Raw genomic sequence first — 19,956 nt, forward strand, 5'->3', positions numbered from 1 at the left:
AATATAAAAACCAAAAGTAAGGCTGTTTTGTCCCTTCTTTGGCTGTATTTCTTGCTTTGTGCTCAGCTGGTCATTCCATTGTGCATCCTCAGAGGGGAAGCCAGTGCAGATGTTACCCAGGTTGTCAGGACAGTTACAGAGGTTGTGTGGACAGAGAGGCTGAGGACAGAAAAGGGATGGGAATGTTCTCTCCTGCTCATTTCCCAGTGAAGGAGGGGGGTTCCTGCTCCCCTGATTCCATGCAGGATTCCTGCAGGACAACATCCAGGGCAGTGCCTGGATCAAATAATGCCCTGGCTGTGCCTGCTGGGTGAGTGTGGGGCTGAGCCCTCCCCAGCTGTGCTGGCATGTCCTGGGAGGTTTTCAGGAATGTGAAAACCCCAAAGCTCTGCCATGGGGAGCTGTGGAATGAGTTACTCCAAACCCCTGGACTGTCTGGATTGGTTTGAATCCCGTGCTCATCGTGCATCAGTCAAAGCAGGGATTGCACCTTTTTGTCGTTGTTCTGAGGACTCTTGTTTAAATAGCTCTGACTTTGAGAGCAGGGAATTAAACCCTTGGTACTGTCACCAGCTGGTAGAGCTTGCACATGTTGTAAAGTTCTCTTTACACTCCCTCAGTCCCCAGAGGTTCAGGGTGTTGGGGAAGACAAGAACCAAGTTTATGAGAATGTTCAAGTGCTGTTATGTTATTCCCACAAAGCAGCAGCTTCCTTGATGGCACACTGAGATTATTTGGTGAGTCAGGGTCTCTTAACTCTGCTCACATCAGTGATTATTTACTTTGGGCTGGCAGTTACAAAAATGCTTTACTTCATTAAACCCTCTTCAGTGGCTTAAACACATTTCATTTCCAGCAGCTGGTGCATTATGGACATTTCTTTGTCTGTGATCTATTGGTGGTGGTTCTGAAGATGTAAACAGAAGTGCTATTTGGCAAGATGGTGTGTGGAGCCATCTTGTAACCTCAATGTTCCTTTTGGCACGAGATTAAAAACTCCTTGTAATCAATGCTCGGGGCTGGATCTCCCAAGATTTTCCTCAGAACTTTACTTGGAGTGCTGAGTAACAATAAGGGCTGTGTGTGCTCTTCAAAACCTTTCATGAAAAAAGGTCCTTTTTTTCTCTCTTTTTTTATTTTTCTGATGCTGTTCTGAAGAAGCTCCAAACGTAGAACCCGGTTTAATTCCAATAGCAAATAGCTGGGGTTACCCAGGACAGCATTTGGAATTTATAAAAAATCTCTTAGCCAATGGAATTCTTTAAAAAAATCTCTTGGCCATTTTGGCTTCCTCCAGGAAAATCTCCTGCAGAGATTCCAGAATTGGCTTGTCCAGGGCCACAATTTGTCTCCAGCACAGTGTTGATACAGAGGAATGTTGAGCTGCATCTGGGAACAGCTGAGGGAGGCTCAGCTGGGGTCAATCTTCCTCTGCTGCTGTTTTGGAAGAAGAAAGCAGCAGGTTTGAGTTTCTGAGGTGTGGATGTGGATCCTTGCACTTCCAACCAAGAGGTTTCAGCCTTATCTCTAGGGATTGCTTTGAAAGCCTTTAAGAGGCTTTCGAGGGATTCTTAAGGTTCCATCCTTTCTAGGACCTTACTAGAATGGGGAATACAAGAATAATGCCAGTAAGAGCAGAACTATTCAAATATTGTCAAATATCAACAAGGATAAAAGCTCTCTCTCTCTCACTCCTGAATTCTTTTTGCTGCTTTCGTATTAGGAGGTTTTGGAAATGGGACCAAACCACGCTGTGACCATGGGTGTGATGTCTCAGGAGCAGTTTTGTGTGCTGGAGAAGTGAAAACTGCTTGTTTCCTTCCCAGCTCACCACACACAGCACAGGACATGATACACTGGCATAGATTGCTGTTGAGAAGTGATTCATATTTATTGTTTATAGCAATGCTCTAAAGATGAACTATTGCCTCAGGTTAATTTTTTTTAGCTTGTGGTTGTAATTCTCTGATTTTTCCATTCCTGAGATGGAGCTGCTTTACGACCCAGCTGCAAAGTGCAGTTGTGGGCACTCAGCTTCCCCCCAGATCTCTGGAGCTCCACCCACCCCTGTTATATCATGGCCTTGGACACCCTAAACACAAATTCCTACCTGTGGAAGGCATCAGCTGCCCAAGAAAAAAAACCCCAAAAACTTATTTCCATTTGGACTCCCTGAATTCCTGTCTCCAGAAAATGCCTTGAAATTGCCACCCACTCTCTGTCTGTCTGATTAAATAAAATATTGACCTTTTCCAAACACAATATTATCATTCCAAGCATAATATTATCCAGTTCGGTCTGAGATTGTTTCTACAGCTCTTAAAAGGGAGCTCACCTGGCACCCCTATCAATTCAGATAAATAGCTCTGTGTGCCTTTTAAATAAAAAGCTGATTGTGCCAGTGTCTGAAGTTGGGCTACAGAATAATTCCCTATTAACTTTTCTTTCTAGAGAGCATCATTTGCTTAATATCACTTCCGAATAAAGGGAGACAAAGTGCCCTTTTCTGTCCCTCTGTTGCTCTCTCCCAGTGTTACCACAGGGAGTTCCTCTCCAGGTTGACTTTGCAGCTCAGGGTAAGTCCTTACTCTGACTTTGAGAGGACAAGTGGCAGAGGGTGGCACAGCAGAAGCTGCTCCTTGAGGTTAACACAGAAAAGAAACCCCCCAGCACAGAGAATTCCAGTCCTGTTCAGAGCCCGTCCAAGGCTCTTCACATCTTCAGTTCCTCAAACACTTATTTTGCTGAATTAAATGAGAATTAAGTGATGTAACTCCCTTCAAGCCCCCTGTGATGGGCTCCTGTGGTGGCTGCACTGGTCACCATCTTCTTTTCCTCTCAGGGAGGATCATCCCTGCAGAGGGGCACCAAACATCTGGATCTTCCCCCAAAGGCTCGAGCGTCCCCTCGGCAGCCTCGTGTTTCTCTCTCAGTTCTGGGGCTTTAATGGGCCATTTTTCTTCCTGCTGCAGGCTGACTGCTGCTGACCCTGTCATGTTAAAGTGACAGGTGGGTTATCCTGCTGATGGGTATCAAGCTGACATATCCCATCCCCTCTGTGGGAGTGCCAGGCAGGGATGCATTCCCAGACAGCCCCACTCCCCTGCACGGAACCAGGAAGCTCTTTGGTGCACGAGCAGCAGAGCCAAGCTGCTGAATGAGACAGTGCATTTCCCACTTCAGGCTCTGGAAGTTGGTGGGAATGTCGCCCTTCAAGTGTGATTGATGATCCAGTTTCCAGCCCCAGCACAGCTCTATCACTTGGTGCACGACTGGGGCCGCAGCGAGGGCTCTTACTGGGCTGGAACTGGGACCAGCTCTGAACAGAGCTGTGCTTTACTGAGCTGGGGCTTGGTGAATTCTGGGTGTCAGTTCAGTGAGCTGCAGGTTGGCTTTTATGTTTGTGCTTGTGATTGGGCATGTGGGGAACCAAAACAGTCTGAGAATGAGATCTTGGATGATCTTGGAGGCCTTTTCCAAGATGATTCTGTGAAATGATTCTGTGATGAGCTGCACGTGAACCCCACTCAAAGGGAGGCATCAGTGGCTGGCAGTGAAATCCTGAATGATTCCAGGGTGTCTTTGCTGAACCCACTGCAGCACTTGCTCCCCTTGAGGGTGTTTTCTGAGCCACCCTGGTCACCCCAGGTATGATTGGACACCGAGGTCTGAGTGCATTGTGTTGCCTTCTATGGATTTATGTGTCACTGCATGTCCTGGGTGGAAAGGCTGTAATTTAATATGAGGTATGAGCTCCTCAGCCAGAGCCCAGAGGTCCCCATCCGTCAGCCCACGTGGGTGTCAGCGCTGCCATTACGAGATGATGAACAGTCTCTCTTTATTTACTTATGATTATTACTGATCATCCCAACAAACAGCTTATCAATAGATGAAGTACAGGGGAAGTTCGTTTATATGACTCTGTCAATATCAAGGTCATTTTTATAACTAAAAAGGGTCGAGAACAGAAGATGGATGGATTGTATATGCCTGGATTTAACCATCCAATCCATTTACATCCCCACAAACAGCCGAGCTTTATCTGTTAACCAAAACATTACACTTCACTCCTCAAGATGATTTTTGCTCAGATAATAAATGGCTCTGGCTACATTAAGTGATTGTGTGATGTGGTTCCATGACAGGGAGAATTTAGAGCTGATGACCTTAAACTTCCATCCTGCTGCTATTTTCTGTGTGCTGGGAGGGAGGATGGGGCTGGTTTGCAGTTCAGAAGCACCTTGTGTCCCAGGATCTCGTGCTTGATTCAGCAGAACAGGCTCCCAGGCACGTTCCAGGTCTGAGGATGAACAGACTGAGTAAATCAGATACAATTCAATACTTGCAAATTCTGTTTTAATCCTTAGACTTTATACACTGCTCATTGCCAGACATAGAGAGAAGTGTCTCATCTTTCCAAGAATTCAGTTTTAAAACGGAATTTCCCTGCAGGAAAAAGGGAGTTGGAGATAGTATTTGTAAGGGGATTTTAAAAAGAAAATTATTTATTTTTTCTTTTTTTCTCATGTGTGCTATTACATATTTCTTTTCTGGGAGGTCTTTCACAAAGTGAGGAAAACACCAGACTTAGAGGCTTGTGTTATTAATTGGGGCTTGCTCTGCACTCAGGGATCACTTGTCTGCTGCCAGAGGGGGTGCAGTGGGTGTGCACTGACTGTAAAAATGTTCCTCTCCTCTCCAGGGTCCTTCAGGATCTCAGCCATAGACTCACAGAATGGTTTGGGTTGGAAGGGACCTTAAACACCATTTATTTCCACCTCCCTGCCCAGGCTGCTCCAGATCCCCCCAGCCTGGCCTTGGGCACTGCCAGGGCTGGGACAATTCCCAGCACTTGGCAAAACCTGTTTTCTTCCAACGGTGACAGTGAAGAGCTGGTTGTTCAAGGTGATGTTGGGTTACTGGGATGGAGAAGGAGAGCAGTGAGAGGTCCTGTGTGGCACCAGAGGAGAGGGAAACGATCCCCAGCTCGGATCCAGGGACACGGGGACTGAGTGAAATATGTTTTCTTTTAACAAAACTGCCAAACTCTGCAGTGAGTTTCTCGTGCTCATTAACACTGGGCTTTAAGAACCCGATAAGAATGCAATATAAAATCAAAGAGCCCCTAAAGGCTGCGAGATTATGGTTAATGCTCTCCTATCACCAGGCCCTGAGTGCTTGGCAGGAGAAATGGTGACATTTCCTAATCAGTCCCCTCTCGTGTTTGTCTTGGCTGAAGGTCTCGAGTCCTCAGCTCATTGAAGTCACTGCAAACGCTCCCCATTAGATCCTGTTTGACTTCCTGGTGGTTCCAGTTAACTCCATCCCAATGTCACAGAGCAGTCCTGTCTTGAGAAATCAGTGATACAGAAGTTGTGATACCGTGGATGTAAATCACGTGTTTATTTTCTTTCTTGGAGTCTTTGTTATTAAGCAATATTTTGTTCTTAAACGTTAATTTTTCTTAACATTACCTACCCCTGACATTTCCCTGCACCTCTCTGGGTCCGTAGAAGTTTGTTCTGTGGGGTTCAAACCTGCTGTTTCATACTAAAGGATGACTTAGGATGTTCCTTTCATCTGAACCCCTGTCCTGGGTCACTGTAAACTGCATTTTGTTCTCCTGAGGTGGGCAAACAGAAAGGCCTGAGCAAGTGCAGAGATGTTCCCTGCAGTGGATTTCCAGAAACTCTGGGCCCTGGATCTCTGCTAATTTTGCACATTTTTCCTGCAGTGCTGCACCACCTTTTTGTTCCCACTTCCATCTGAAAAATAAATGGTTATAAAATGGTGTGTGGAGAGCACGCCACGGCTTTGGGGCTGTTACTGGTCCACAAACCACAGCTTGGCTGCTCTACAGTGTTCCCAATTGTGCTGGGGTTGCCCTTAGCAGTGAATACTTGGTTTATTCTTTATCCTCTTTTCAGCCCGTGGCTTGTTTCTTGCCAGTCAGAGCAGTGCTGTTCATCCTCCTTCCCTCAGCAGCCAGGAAAGGAAATTCTTCCTCTCAGAGAAGAGCTTTTTCCTCCCTTTCCTCTTTTAATTCCAGGCACATTCACTTGAAATTCCCAAGGCAGGATATTGAAAATTTCCTCGAGTTAATAGGGTTCACAAATTTACCAACTACGGAAAATGTAAAATGTTGATAAATTTTTGGCCAGAGAATTCTATAAAATCCCTTTGTTTTAACGATACGGCCAAAGGAACAAATTCCCAGTGCTGAAATGGTTTTCTGTGGGTTCCCTCTGGTTTTCCCAGGGGTGCACATCATTGCTGGGATGCGGCTGTGTGGGCTGTTGGCTGCTGGGTTTGAAAATATATGTGTATGTATAAAGAGCCTGGAAAAGAGAAGCTTTGGGGTGACCTAATTGGGGCCTTCCAGTCCCTGAAGGGAGCTGAGGAGAAAGATGGAGAGAGAGAGAGAGAGACTATTTACAAGGGATGGGGGGACAGGACAAGGGGGAATGGCTTCAAACTGCCAGAGGGCAGGGAGAGATGGGATATTGGGAAGGAATCCTTCCCTGGGAGGGTGAGGAGGCCCTGGCACAGGTTGCCCAGAGAAGCTGTGGCTGCCCCATCCCTGGAAGTGTCCAAGGCCAGGTTGGACAGGGCTTGGAGCAACCTGGGATAGAGGAAGGTGTCCTTGGAACAAGATCTCTGAGGTCCCTCCCAACCCAACCCATTCTGTGATTCTGTGATAATATATTTGGAGTTATGAAGAATCTCTGTGTGTGTCAGAGCCAAACCCTCCTGTCCCAGCAGCCAGTTGTAATTCAGATCAAGTTTTCCCAGCAGTGCCCCCCATCCCAGCCCTGTCTCTGAGGAGTGTCCTGAGCACAGACATTCCCAGGGACACCCTGGAGCTGCAGCCCAGAGCACACAGACTGAAGGGGGACCCCCATGGAATACCTGCCATGGGTTTTGGTGCTCTGTGCTGGAGGGTTGGGTCCCACAGGGTGCTTTGTGCTCCTGGCCTGTGCCCAGAAAAGCACTTATGGATGGAGACATTTGTGTTTCAGCTCATTTCACTGATACTGCTCACCCAAACACCTGACTGGGCCGGGGCCAGCATGCTCAGGAGTTGGCAGGATAAAACTTTTAAGGGAATAATTAATGGAAATTAGGAAGAACAAGATTTGTGGCTTAATAGCAGTGTTGTCTTCCGAGCTGGAGTGGAACAGAGGTGCAGGAAAAGGTGTGAACGTCGGAGCTGCTCCATGTGATGGACGGGAGAGGTTCCTCTGGGCAGACACACAGTTGTGTCCAAATGGTTTTACCTGCTCAGAGACCATGTCCTGGTCAGGGCTGGGATGGACCCTGTCAGCTGCAGGGTTGCTCTGCTGCTCTGCCTGGTGCTCAGCAGCACAAAGTGCCAGAGCTCGAGGAGTGTCTGGACGAGGCTCTCAGGCATGTGGTGGGGTTCTTGTGCTGTCCTGGGCAGGGCCAGGAGTTCTGCACTCTGATAGTCTTTGTGGGTCCCTTCCAGCTCAGGATATTCTCTGATTTTATGATTCCATGACCTGAAATGTTTTTTAAAGCTGGCTGGGAGGAGCTGTTTGCTCTGCACGTCGTGTTGTCCTCGAGTGCTCCAAGGGACTGGTGTGGTCATTGCTCTGCAGCCAGGCAGAGTCACTCTGCCATTAACTCAGCTATTAACAGCACAAATTAGGCACAGAAGGGTCACAGCCTGTGATTTCATCTGAAATATTAATGTGAACTTGTGTGCAAGTAGGAATCAGAGGCCCTCAGCTAATTTAAGTGAGTGTTTTCAAGGCAGTTCTGTTCATGAACCAGCTGCGGGGTGTTCCCTGAAGAAGAGGCAGGTTTGAGACAGTGCAGGTGGCACAGCCCATGTGCCAGAGCTGGAATGATGTCCCCATGGTGCTGACCTGGGCAGGATGGCTTGGGAAGGGTGAATGTCAAGGGCAGGTGCCCAGGCACTGGTTGAAGCACTGAAGTGCTCATTGAGCTTTGTTTTACTGACATCACTGGTGTTGTACTGAGCTCTTACTAAAAACTAACATGAAAATGAAGGCCAAGTTATTGGAAAAAGTGCTATTACCTGCCTACTGACCTCTGTGCAATTACTGGGCATTCTCTTCTCTTTCCAACTCGGAGTAGAAGTGTAAATACCTCTTTAAAATCAAGATTCTCAGAGGTGCAGCAGGGGCTGGTTCCACTCTGTCATCTTCTTTGCCTTCAGGGTTTGCTGAATGCATCAGGCCATGCCTATTGAAGTTTTGGTTGGGTTTTTTTTTTTCCTGAAATGACAGTTTATCTGAGCTCAGGGAATGAATGGATAACGTTACTATTTACATAAGCTCATTGTGATCTGTCTGGGTAATGTAATCAAATTAGGGTTAACTGCAGCTGCAGAATGCCAGCTTGTAAACTGTTTTTCAAAAAGAATCACATGGTGTTACTTGACATGTTTAGTATACATTCAGGGGGCTTTGCAAAAATTGTAGCACATCCCCAGCTGACGTAACTGAGTCGGGATTGTGTTGCCACCAATTCCCTGGATCCAGGGAAGGGAAGGAGCTGAAATCCATGGCCGGGGCAGATCCACCTCCAGCCCAGTCCTGCAGCACAGGCTGCTCTGACGTGGCTGCTGCTGACATGTTGTCTTTCCTTGGGCTAAAATCAACATATCAGTTGATAGAAAAAGCCTGTGGTGTAAATTCTGAGTGCATTTAGGACCATCTGGGTGAAGTGCAGGAGTGCAGCCCCCAGCACACGGCCAGCACTGTATTTAGTCTCACGGCGTTCGCACAAGACAAAGTCCAGCCTGAGCTAAAATTACCCAATGAGTAGATTTTCAAAGTGTCTTTTGTTATTCTTGTTAATAAACATCACATCTGGTCCTCGCTTTCCCTCCATCTCCCTTTCCCCTTCAGTGAGGAGGTGCCCTGTACATCCCACATTGCATCACCCCCTTCTCCTCATGCCCTGGAGAGGGATCTCCCAGGGTGTGCCAGGGTACTGTGGGACCCCTGAGCTGCTGTCTGACCACACAAGTGTTGTCACACACTGTTTGTCCCACACTGGGAATGCAGAAGAAGAATTCCGAGGTTTCCTCCACCCCCCAGGAAGGTTTCTGGGGGCTCAGTCAGAGCCCTGGCAGCTGCTGGGCAGCAGCAGGTTTGGGGTTCTGACCTCTGCCCCTACACAAACAACCCCCAATCCCAATCCCAACAGCATCCCAGTGTCAAACTGTCAGCCTGCTCTGCTGGCTGGGAATGGGACATTCAGGACATTCAGGACATTCAGGCTGTGGGCCACGTCCCAGCCAGGGCAGATGGTCTGTGGCAGAGCTCAGTCCCACACTGTTTCGTTTTTGACATCTTTTTTTAAATCAGGTGTAAAGAAAGGACAGAAAATATAATCTAAAGCCAGTTCTTAGCCTCCCACCACTGCTAAAATGCTTTTTCACACTCAGAATCATGGAATCCTCAAGGTTGGAAAAGGCCTTTAATACCCAGTTCAGCACAAGCACCGTGTTCAGCATTAAATGTCCATGTTCTGAGAGTTTGAGTGAGGAGAGGGTTCCATTGAAGCTGAAATTCTTCATGAAATCAGGGTTTGTTTCCCCAGAAGTTCTGTAATAGAAGAAAAGTCAAAAATCAGCCATTTTTGGATATTCCAGATGGGCAGTGGGATCAGCACCACTGAGGGTGGCTCTGCACAATTACTGTTTTTGAATAGGCACGAAATAATTTTTACAGGAATTGTGCTCTCTTAGAATTTTGAAATTTGGGATCTGCTATGAATTGAAAGGAAAAGGAAAAAAAGAAAACTACACTTTGAGGACCAGAACTTGCCCCTTGAGCGCAGCTCTGTCCAAACCAACAAAAGGAAGCTTGTATTGGCATCCAGATCCCGACTCAGGAATTCCTGACTCTTAAGCCTGTTTATACAGGACTCTACCACAGCCCAATTTGCACTTCATTTGAGTTTTCTTTCCCCTCCACGTTTATGGTCACGTTGAACGGGTGGATTAAGCATCTGAACAGCACAGATGTAACCAATTGTTATTTGAAGGGGTTTAGCAGATAATAATTGCACTTAAGTGTCTTCATTGGGAGGCAGCAGCGTCCCACCGAGGCTTTCCAGTCATTTAGCATCTGTATTCCATCTCTGGAAGCCTGGTGGCCTAATTCTCCAGAGGTTTTGGGGTTGCTGGTTCCTGGGGAGAGCCCGGGAGCGCCCTGGGGAGCACTCAGCATTCCTGGGGGACACTCCTGGCTGGGCAGGATGGATAGTTCAGGATGGCTGGTTCACTGCAGTGGTTCCCGGGGAGTTGTCAGTGTGTGGATGTGCACAGGGACAGGAACACACAGGTTTTTATGGCTCTGGGATTCACCTCTTGATCCCATTTGCTCTCAGCTGCTTTCGAAACCGCAGTTTCAGTGTCTGCGAGGGCTGAAGGAAAGCAGGGAATGGTTTAGGGTTCTTCCTTTCCTTTTCTCTCTGGTCCCTTCCTGTTCTCCTTCCTCTTTCCGTGTCCTTTCTCCTTTCCTTGCTGTGTTTAACCTCAGCCATCCCAGGCAGCCCCTGAGCCCCGGGAGCTGCTCCAATCCCCGCTCGCTCTGGTCCCTTCCCGGCGTGTTTACCCTGCTGGGGTATCCAGGGTGATGGAAAGTTGAGGTACTTGACCTCCCCAAAAGCCTGCTGACCTGGAGCTAATCTGAGGTGGAGCACAGCAGCGATTTAATGACTTGTTCCCCCACACCTCTGCTGGAGGGGGAATTAAGGAGCTCCCTGTGCAGCCGCCGGGAGCGCTGGGGGGGCCGGAGCATCCCGGGGGCTGTTCCTGCTCCAGGGACCCCATTCCAGAGAGCCCCTGGGCCCCATTCCCTTAGTGCCCATGTTCTGCACCCCTGCCAGCTGGGGAGGGAAGACATGCCAGCCAAGTGGAAGGGAATCATTTAGAGAAGCTACAGAAAACCTTCAAATATTGATCCTGACGGGTCCCTCCCACCTCAGTAAATTCTGACTCCATCATTCTACCATAGTTCTGGTGTCAGCCCCCACCCAGCTCCCCAAATGGCTGGGTTACTCTTCTGCAGCTGGGAGTTTTGGCCATTATTCTTTTTAAATACTATTAATAATTTATTGTTGTTGTTGTTTTGTTGTTGTTGTTATTGCATTATTATTGATAACATATTATTATTGATATTTTATACATCCATTATATTGATATATAATATAACTATTGTATTGATATATAATATATAACATTGATCTATATTGATAATTGATAATGTTGTTATTATTATCTTCATCATTACTATAATCATCATCATCACAACCACAGCAATCATCCCTGTTATCTTGTAACATTCTTAGTTGTCACTCAACTCTCTTTTGTTTCTCTTCTGTTTTTCCTCAGCAAATACTGACTGATCCCGAGGTGACCTCCCAAGAGGGCAATATAAAAAAGGTAGGATGTGGCTCAATCTTATGTGAAATGTTTTATTTCCTGGCTCTGAAACAGACCTGGACCTTTTTTCTCACATTTGTCCCAAAGTGTGTCTGTCGCAATAACGTCATAAAAGTTTTCCAGTATTTGCTGTTGCTGTTTTGGATTAAGTGTTGTGGTTCTACTGGCATATTCTGCTGTCTTTTTGTGATTCCAGTTATTATGAAAGAGAAAATAATAGTTTGAGGTGTTCCTTGACTCTGCTACAACATAAACAGCTGCTGGTCCAAATCGAAAAACCTCATTTACCTCTTTTCCAGTAAAAGAAAATGTTGGTCCTTTGTTAAAAGTGCTAAATTTTTGGAGGTCACTTCACCATGTATATGTGGCTTATGTGAAGTCCAAGGGAAAAGGAGTAGACATGTGAAAGGGTAAAATTTAACTCATGTGTTGTGTTACTGGTGCTTTTCATCACATTGTGGTGCTCAAACTCTAACAGTGACCAGAGAAAATGTGTTCCTTGGTCAGCCCAGCTGTATAAATGTCTTCACTGGAGCTCTGAGGCAGCCTCAGCACGACATATTTCAGTAGCCAGGCTACTATTCTGGTCAGGGTTATTCTCAGAAGCACTAAAATGAGATTTTTTTTCCATGTCTATCTGTTGGTTATTGGCTTCACTAATTAAAGTGTTGCGAGTTGTGTTTGATTGGAGCCTCTTGGATGCTGGAGCTGGTGTGTCCTCATTTAAATTAGGGGTTGCTTGTGATTCCTTTCCCATGCAGTTGTCTTATGAAGGATATTCACAGGCCTGTCTGTAAAGTTTTTGGAAGTGGGAAATATTTGAGATTGGGACTTGCCACAGCTGCCACTGCTGCTCCTGGAGCGTCGCTGCTGCTTCTTGACTCGGGAAGCTAAAAGCAAACTCCTGTTTCACTCTGCCAAACAAAGTGAAATGTAATACTTGTCAGGCTGCAGAGTTAGGTTGGGAGAAGGTATTCAGATGCGTGTCCAGTGTGGACTGTTCTATTCTTACCACGTACAAAAAAAGCAGGTTTTATTTTCGCCAGCCGGGCTCCCAATGGGGAACATCCTCTGACCACGCAGTGACCTCAGGAGGGACCTGTGGCAGCAGAGCTGAACTTTTTACCTTGGGCATCTCCATAACTCACGGGGTGTCTGTCTGTGCCTCTGTGGGATCCTTTTGTCTGGACAGACGTGGTGACAAGGTGGCAGGTTCTTATTATCCAACGCGCTTCTCACGAGGGTGGAGCGAAAACTCTGCTGGTTCTTGTGCAGCCTTTAATTCCAACATCACAAATGAATTCTCCATCCCCACCTCCAGAACGTGCCCTAAATAGAGCAGGAGTTGTGTGGAACAGGGTAGAAGGAAACAGGAGACTGGCACCTTTATATGTTCAATCCTTGGGTTTGTATTTAAACTTCGTTCCTTTTATTTCAAGGGAGACTGTTGCAAAAACTTTGTAAAATACCATGTCCCTAAATATCTTCCTGTACTGCAGGTATAAAATCAGACAATTTTGATATTTGACAAGGGGGGAAGGACTGGCCTTCCACTTGTGTCTTTTAAATGCATTGTAGAGAAGCACTAGTGGGTTTATGAGGTGATAAATTTATTGAAGGATGGGCAATAGGGTTTTACAGCTGGGGTAAAGGAGGTCAGAGCAGTAAGGTAAAGAGTTCAAGTCTAAACTTTATGGCTTGTGAAAAGACTACTGTGAGACAGCTTTTCAGTCAGAAGAAAATGAAAAATAAAGAATGAGAAATCATTCTGGACATTTTTTGTGGTATCTTAAAATTGTCTGGAAGGAGCACTCTGGCGTTTGGCTCCGGGGGTACAAAACCCTCCCGGGAGCAGATTCCCTCTCCCAGCCCCCCTGAATCATTCAGCTGTCATATCCCTGAAGACACAAGAGTTGAGATTTGACTTCAATTTATTCCTGATCCTTCAGAGATAGGTTGGTGGTGAGAAGGTGACTGAAGACAAATGTGACTGTGGTGGGTGGGCTGATTTAAACTGGAGCTGCAGAGACCATCACTGCAGTGGCTCCTTTGCTGTATCAGAATTGGGCACTAACAAGGACTAGAAAGAGAAATGAAAATCTGGAATGCAGAGGAAAAAATCTGTAAACCCAGGAAAAGGCAGGGAAGGGAAGGCGATGGCAGTGAGAGGGGTAGGAAGATGTGCAGGAAGGAATCTCTGCTTAAAAACTGATCCAGAATTATCTCTGCTGTTAAGTTGCTGGGGGGGGAAAAAAAGCTCTTTTATGTAACTATTCATGAACTGAAAGGCAGTGAGAAGTCTGAAGATGTAGCATAGCAGAGATTGTTATATGGCTCATTTTGGACTTGGAGCAAAAAAAAAAAAAGTATTTTCCCACTGTATCTGGTATTTTTCAGTTTCTATTCCTGTTATTTCTGCTGAGACCACTAACGCCACAAAGCTGATTTCTTTGTTAGTGGTTGTCTGACAGGAGTTAAGATTTCAATATTATCAAAGGACCCGTACCCAGGTTCATTTTCTGTATCTGTGCTGTCCCATGGACTAAAATGTGCTGTACTCCTGAAGAGTTTTCTCCTTGTGTCATCTGTGCTTGCTGATATTTAGTTTAACTTGGACAAATATACACGAGCTCCTCATCCTGATTGTTTAACTTTAAATAATCAATTGTGAAACCAATACAAAAACAGGAAATTCACTTATTTCAATGCCCTGAGTGCAGACACTCGGAGCTGTGCCCGAAACGAGTTATACCTGTAGGTATGTCATCCCCTGGTCCCAAATGCCTTTTTCCCAACCCATGTCCCTGCAGTCTGTTTATTTTGCTTAGAGAGCAGCTCCTGTGCTCTCTCCCTCTGAATTTTCTGAGCTTCATTTAATAAATTGGAGCAGCAGCTCGTTGTCATTGTTTTCAGCATCGTTGTCACTTGGGCTTTAACTCGGGGCTGAAAGATTCCCACTTCCTCTGGCAGGAAGGGAGACCAGTGTCCCTCACACATCCCAGCTTTGCAGCCGGTGTGTTTGTCTCTCCTCTAAGAGTCACTTTGGCTGAGGGTTGGAGAAGGCTGGGGAAGGATCTGTGTGTGCACAGAGCTCCCAGCCAGGCTCCTCTGGACAGGCTGTTTTTCTGACCGTGGTGACAAGGGACCTCAGGGACTTCTCTCTTCAGTAGACTCTCTATTTAGTTTCTGTTTACTTAGAGGGAATAGCCTGAGGGGCTACTGGAGAGAAAACATCTGTGGGAGATAATCTATAGAGTTATCTATCTATCACTCTTGTCGACCCTGTCTCCCTTGAGAGCAAGCTGAGAGACTTGTAATAAAAAGGCATTGCTGAAGAGGCTTTAGGGACAAATAAAGAGACATGTTAAGGGCCAGCTGAAAAAGGATAGAAGACATTATTAAAGCTCAATAGCCATCTTATCAAAATCCAATAGGATAGGCATTTGGCAAAAGGCTTTAAATTTATTCTTTGACTTTCTGGAGAGCTTGAATTTATCCATTAACAAGAATGTGCTGCACGGGGAGCGGGAGATGCTATCGGCTTCAAAAGGGTTGGATTCAATCTGGTATTGTGCAAAACACAACAAAAAACTGGAGACAAAACCAATTTTCCCCCCTACTTTGGCTGGCTTCGTTCCGACATTGCAAAATACTGGGAGCTGGGAGCGTGAGGCTGATGAGGCTGTAAAGTAAAAGTAATTTATGCGGCGCATTTATTCCGCGCTCACAAATCACGCGGATGTTTTTAAAAATAAAAGTTACCGCTAGAAAACTGGGCGAGATGATGAGAAATTTCGACCTCTTAGAAAGCACCAAGGAGTAAACAAAAAAAAAACCCCTCAGGTACGTGGAAAGCTTTTAGTCCTGAAACAAAAGTAAAAGGCGGCGAATGTTTTGCCGCTGCAGATGCGAAGCGGGGATGGGGCCATAAATCTCCCCGGGTTTATTATTATATCCAAAACGCTACAGGTCACAGGAACCATCTGATACTTGGGGAACACATTGTTCGCCCGAGATGATTGATTGATAATTATGATAATTTGCCAAATGATTATTTGGGTATTATGAGCGGGGTTTGCCCCGCTGGAGCGCTGTGAAGACATTTTCTATATCACGGGCCCGTCAGAAATGGCCTCTGGCAACGAGGGATGTGGAAAGGTCTGGCCGGGCTCTCCCGGCGGGATCTGTAGGGCTGATGAATGATGACCCAGAGGAGTAAGAAATCAGACTTCAATAAGCAGTCAGGAAGGTAGTTAGGGAAGAGCAAGGGAACTGTTAACTGTCTTTTGTGCAGCAATTACTGGCCGGGCCAGACCCCCTCGGGCCTGAGCTGGGGCTGTCAGCACGATGTACACCCACAGAGAGATCAAATTTGAGATTTTAGCTCGGGCTCTGCAAAGGGCCTGGGTCTGCAGCACAAAGCACACGTGCATTTCTGCAGTTAGCCTGGATTAGGAACATGTTTATTTTCTCTGGCTCGTGAGGGGGGTTCCGAACCTGTTAGTGAAGGTTTAAGCCCCTGAATTTCAGCGGCGTTTCTTCACCTTTTCCGCGTGTTGAAGAATCAACCCCCCGAGCTTTAAAACAATTTTCCTCCTCTCTGAGGATTTCCCGGAGCTGGAGGTTGATGATGCCCCACAACCCCACGTGATGGTGGATGGGGAACAACCCCCGTTATGGGATTTAAAGCCCCGTTTCCCCGTGGTCGCTGCCCCACAGCCACTATTTCAGAGAGAGCTTTCATTTGCTTGTTTTATAGGTTGTATCTTTATGAAATAAAGGTATATTTAGCAGCCACAAACAGAGGCAGCTTTGAGTTGATTTTTATAATCTTTTCCTGAATAGACTTGCGTCATTCCAATAAGCCCCGGACAAAAGAGTGGACAGTTGTCTGAGGGTCTTTTTTATAACATTTCTCTCTTTCTATTGTTAGAGAGCTGCTAATAAAAGAACCAGGAGTCCATTAATTCAGTGAATGAACATATAGTAAAGTCAGTTCCCTCTTGAGAACAATAATGTTGCGGTCAGCTTAGGTTTCCATGGAAACTAAGTACTTCTAAGAAGTTTGCATCCTTGATTTTGCTGAAATGAAGCATGTAAAGTAAAAAAAAAAAAAAAGGTGTAAGGCTGGCACGGAAAAGTCGGCCCAGAAAGTGATGGTTAAGATATTTTGCAGGGATAACATTGTATGTTTAATTTCTGTGATACAGATGTTTGGGCTTGGTTGTTTAGTGTGTGTGTGTATGAGAAATGGTTCCAGGAAAAGGGCTCTGGGGCTTTGAGCCCATAAATCAGGCCGAGTTAAGGAGACTTGCAGTGGTTAAGTTCGCTCTCTCTGTATCTCCAGCACGTTGGGTCAGTCCAGCCACGCACATCTCCAGGAGGTGTAACAGTGTCTGGGCCCAGGGCTCTGTCCCAGTGCTTCCAGGAGTGCAGGCAATTAAATGGTTAATGGCAATTAAAATGTGCTCTATGGCAAGTTAATGTTGAGTTTGGATGTGGTGTGAACACCTCAGGCAATCCTGAATATCGGTTCTTTTCCTCCCTCCAGTGTGAACCCCAGAGCAGTGACTCGAGTTGTTCTTCAGCACTGATTTATAACCTGCTGTCTCGTTTCCTTGAATTGCTGTAGCTGAGGGAAGTGTCCAAAATGCTGAGCTGTTTACACACGTTGTGCCAAGTGACACATCTCTGCTGAGCAGCATCTCCTCAGATAAAAGTGTCTGTTAACTCCAGGCAGAGTTATGGGAGGTCACCTTGTCGTCACAAACACACAGACTGTGTGGTGGCCTCACGTTAAGAACCAAACCAGCTCCATTTTTTGGGAGGTGAGGAGGCAGGAGGATCCCACTGGGGATTCAGAATCCTTCCCTGTGAGGGTGGGGAGGCCCTGGCACAGGTTGCCCAGAGAAGCTGTGGCTGCCCCATCCCTGGAAGTGTCCAAGGCCAGGTTGGATGGGGCTGGGAGCAACCTGGGATAGTGGGAGGTGTCCCTGCCCATGGATGGTCTTTAAGGTCCCTTCCATCCCAAACCATTCTGTGATCAGGGCATAAAGGAGACTCATTAAGACATTTTGGCTGAGCAATCAGTTATGCTAATGATGCATGCAAATTTAAGATTCATGAACTTTTTTAAAACTCAGGGTTTCCTAAGCAGTGGGACAGCCACAGGTCCTGGTGAGCGAGCTGCCTTCGCTTGGTGTTTGTGAAAACGCTCACAAACACACATTTAAGCAGTTTGAACACAAATTAACAGTTTTAACACACGTCTAAGAGTTTTAACTCTTCTCTCACAGTCCCCCTTCTCTCTCTGTGTCTGGGTAATTCATTTCAGTGATACTCTGTTAAAAAGCCCACGTAAAGAAAATCCTCGGTGTTGGTGTTTGTTCTCTGGGCTCCCGATGTGTTTTTAATTGTTTGCATACCTTGGAGCACAGACCTTCCCCCGCGCACTGAAAGGCTGGCATTTACATCCCGCCTGGAAGACGATTCCTAGGGAAATAATATTCTGGATGATTAGGAGGCATTACAGCCCCGACTCAGTTTAAAAATGCCAGAATGCCCCAGAGATCCCCATGAATCTGCTGCCAGCCGGCCCCTGTCAGAGCTGAAGGCAGCACTGTCTGGAGCCCAAAATCAACCTCAGGAAGGTCATGTGAAAGAAAATCCTCAGTCATCAGGAAGCCCTTGGCCCCGTGGCCTTTCTGACATTTTCTGACAAACCTTAAATCACCAGAGTAGACAAAACATCACAAATTTTGGAATGGTAGCCTCTGGGGTTTCAGTGGTAACTCCGAAGGTAACGCCCCCCCCCTCCCCTCGCTCTGCTCTGCAATTCCCCCCTGGATGCAGAGGAGAGCCCAGGAGTGTTCCTGGAGTCAGCTCTGGATTTGGGATGGGCTGGGAGCTGACCCAGCAGAGGAGGGAGATGCTCTGTGCTGGCCCCAGGGATTTCCATGGAACAGGGGATACCCCTCAGGGTGAGGACACAGTGCTCCCAGGGCAGGTTTCTCTTCCAGAGGGGAATCTGGAATCAGGATTTATTGTCCAGTTCTGTGCATTAGAGAAGCCAGGGGGTTCTGTCAGTGCAGTCTGTGATCCTGAGGGATGTGCAGGGTTGGGTTAATCCCACTGAGCAGCTGTTAAAGGGAACATGGACCAGGCAGGAGCCTGTTGGAGCTCATGGATAAACGGGAAAACCGGAGAGCAAGTGGGGAGGGAGGAGGGAGGGATGTGGGGGGTGAATGGCCATGAGAGTGACTTGGAATTGGCTCCAGCACTTATGGTGCTGCTTTAAAAAGGCAAAAAGTGAAGCCAAAACACAGGGAACTGGATGCCAGTGAGCTATAATTAAATATATATATCTCATAGCAAACCCAGAAAACACTTTTAATTTATTCTATCAAGGGGTTACAAAGCAGTGAAGGTGTGACTGTCCCATGCACAGTGAATTTTGATGATGGGGTTTTAGATCAGATGAGATTTTTATGAGATGACAAAATGTGTGTTCTGAAAGAAAACTCAACCCAAATTTATTTTTCATAGGGCAGTTTTGGGAGAAAAATAATTCCTAGAAGTCAGCTCTTCTGTGCTGTTCAGTGGTGTCTTGTGCCTTTACCCATGGAAGTTTCAGCATGCAATAGCAACACTTTGTAAACACATATATAAATATATAAAAAATAAATATATAACAATAGTAGTAGTAAGAGAAGGAGTCTAAATTAAGTGCTTAAATCCCTTCTTGGCTACCCAAGTGATTAACAATTTTTATTACTTTTTTCCCCTCCTTATTTTAGACTGTAATACAGAATATAGAAAAGAAATACCAGAAGCTGTGGAATAGATTATAAACTGGTTTATAAAGTTCAGAGGAAGTTTTTCTCTTGCTTCTATTGAGGCTCAATGTGCCCTGTAAGTAAGTGAAATTAAGAAATCTTCTGTCATATCAAGGCATGTCCTAATCTCCTGGAGTTAGCTGATTATTTTAGGGATTTGTTGACATGAATGTTGGCCCTGGAGAAAGGAGCTGAGTTTGCTACCCGGCATTTTTCCAGCTCATTAATAATTACTGCACAGATAGTTCTGCATCTCTGCTGTCAGAACATTTTAGACCCTGGTTTGTGCAGTAATTCCTTCTGTTCCAGAAGAATAAATCACAAGTCCTAAAGGAATTGCTTTTCCTAATTTCCACTGGAATTTCAGGCTTACCCTCACCCAGAAGATTGGTTCTTCCTCACGTGGAGTCTGGTGGAAACTCTGGAAATGTCCATCAGTGCTGTTGCCTCGAGGCAGTTTTTATGATGGTGCTAAATTCTTCTTTCCTTAAGAATTCAATTTAAAAATTAATCAAGAGGAATTTTCATTTTTTTTCATATTTACCCTTCCAATTACATATATTTGTATGTAGACCCAGAAGAGTCTTGACTTTCATTGTTCATCTCTTCTCTTAATACCTGGTTCACTTTTTTCCCTCTTTCTGTAGTTCTGCCCAGAAATAACCTGGGCCTTCCTCC

General features: G+C 46.0%; 1 protein-coding gene across 3 annotated transcripts in view; it reads left to right on the forward strand.

Moving 5' to 3' along the window:
• Window positions 1-19,956, forward strand: part of PRDM16 (PR/SET domain 16) — a 253,931-nt gene that overhangs the window by 120,883 nt on the left and 113,092 nt on the right. For all 3 annotated transcript variants that reach the window (XM_027702074.1, XM_027702075.1, XM_027702076.1), the window contains exon 3: window positions 11,393-11,443. In XM_027702074.1, the coding sequence (XP_027557875.1) occupies window positions 11,393-11,443 (51 nt within the window). The remainder of the gene's footprint in view (window positions 1-11,392; window positions 11,444-19,956) is intronic.

Source organism: Neopelma chrysocephalum, unplaced genomic scaffold (genome assembly GCF_003984885.1).
Source record: "Neopelma chrysocephalum unplaced genomic scaffold, ASM398488v2 Primary Assembly neopelma1_180, whole genome shotgun sequence".
In the NCBI taxonomy this organism is placed as follows: domain Eukaryota; kingdom Metazoa; phylum Chordata; class Aves; order Passeriformes; family Pipridae; genus Neopelma; species Neopelma chrysocephalum.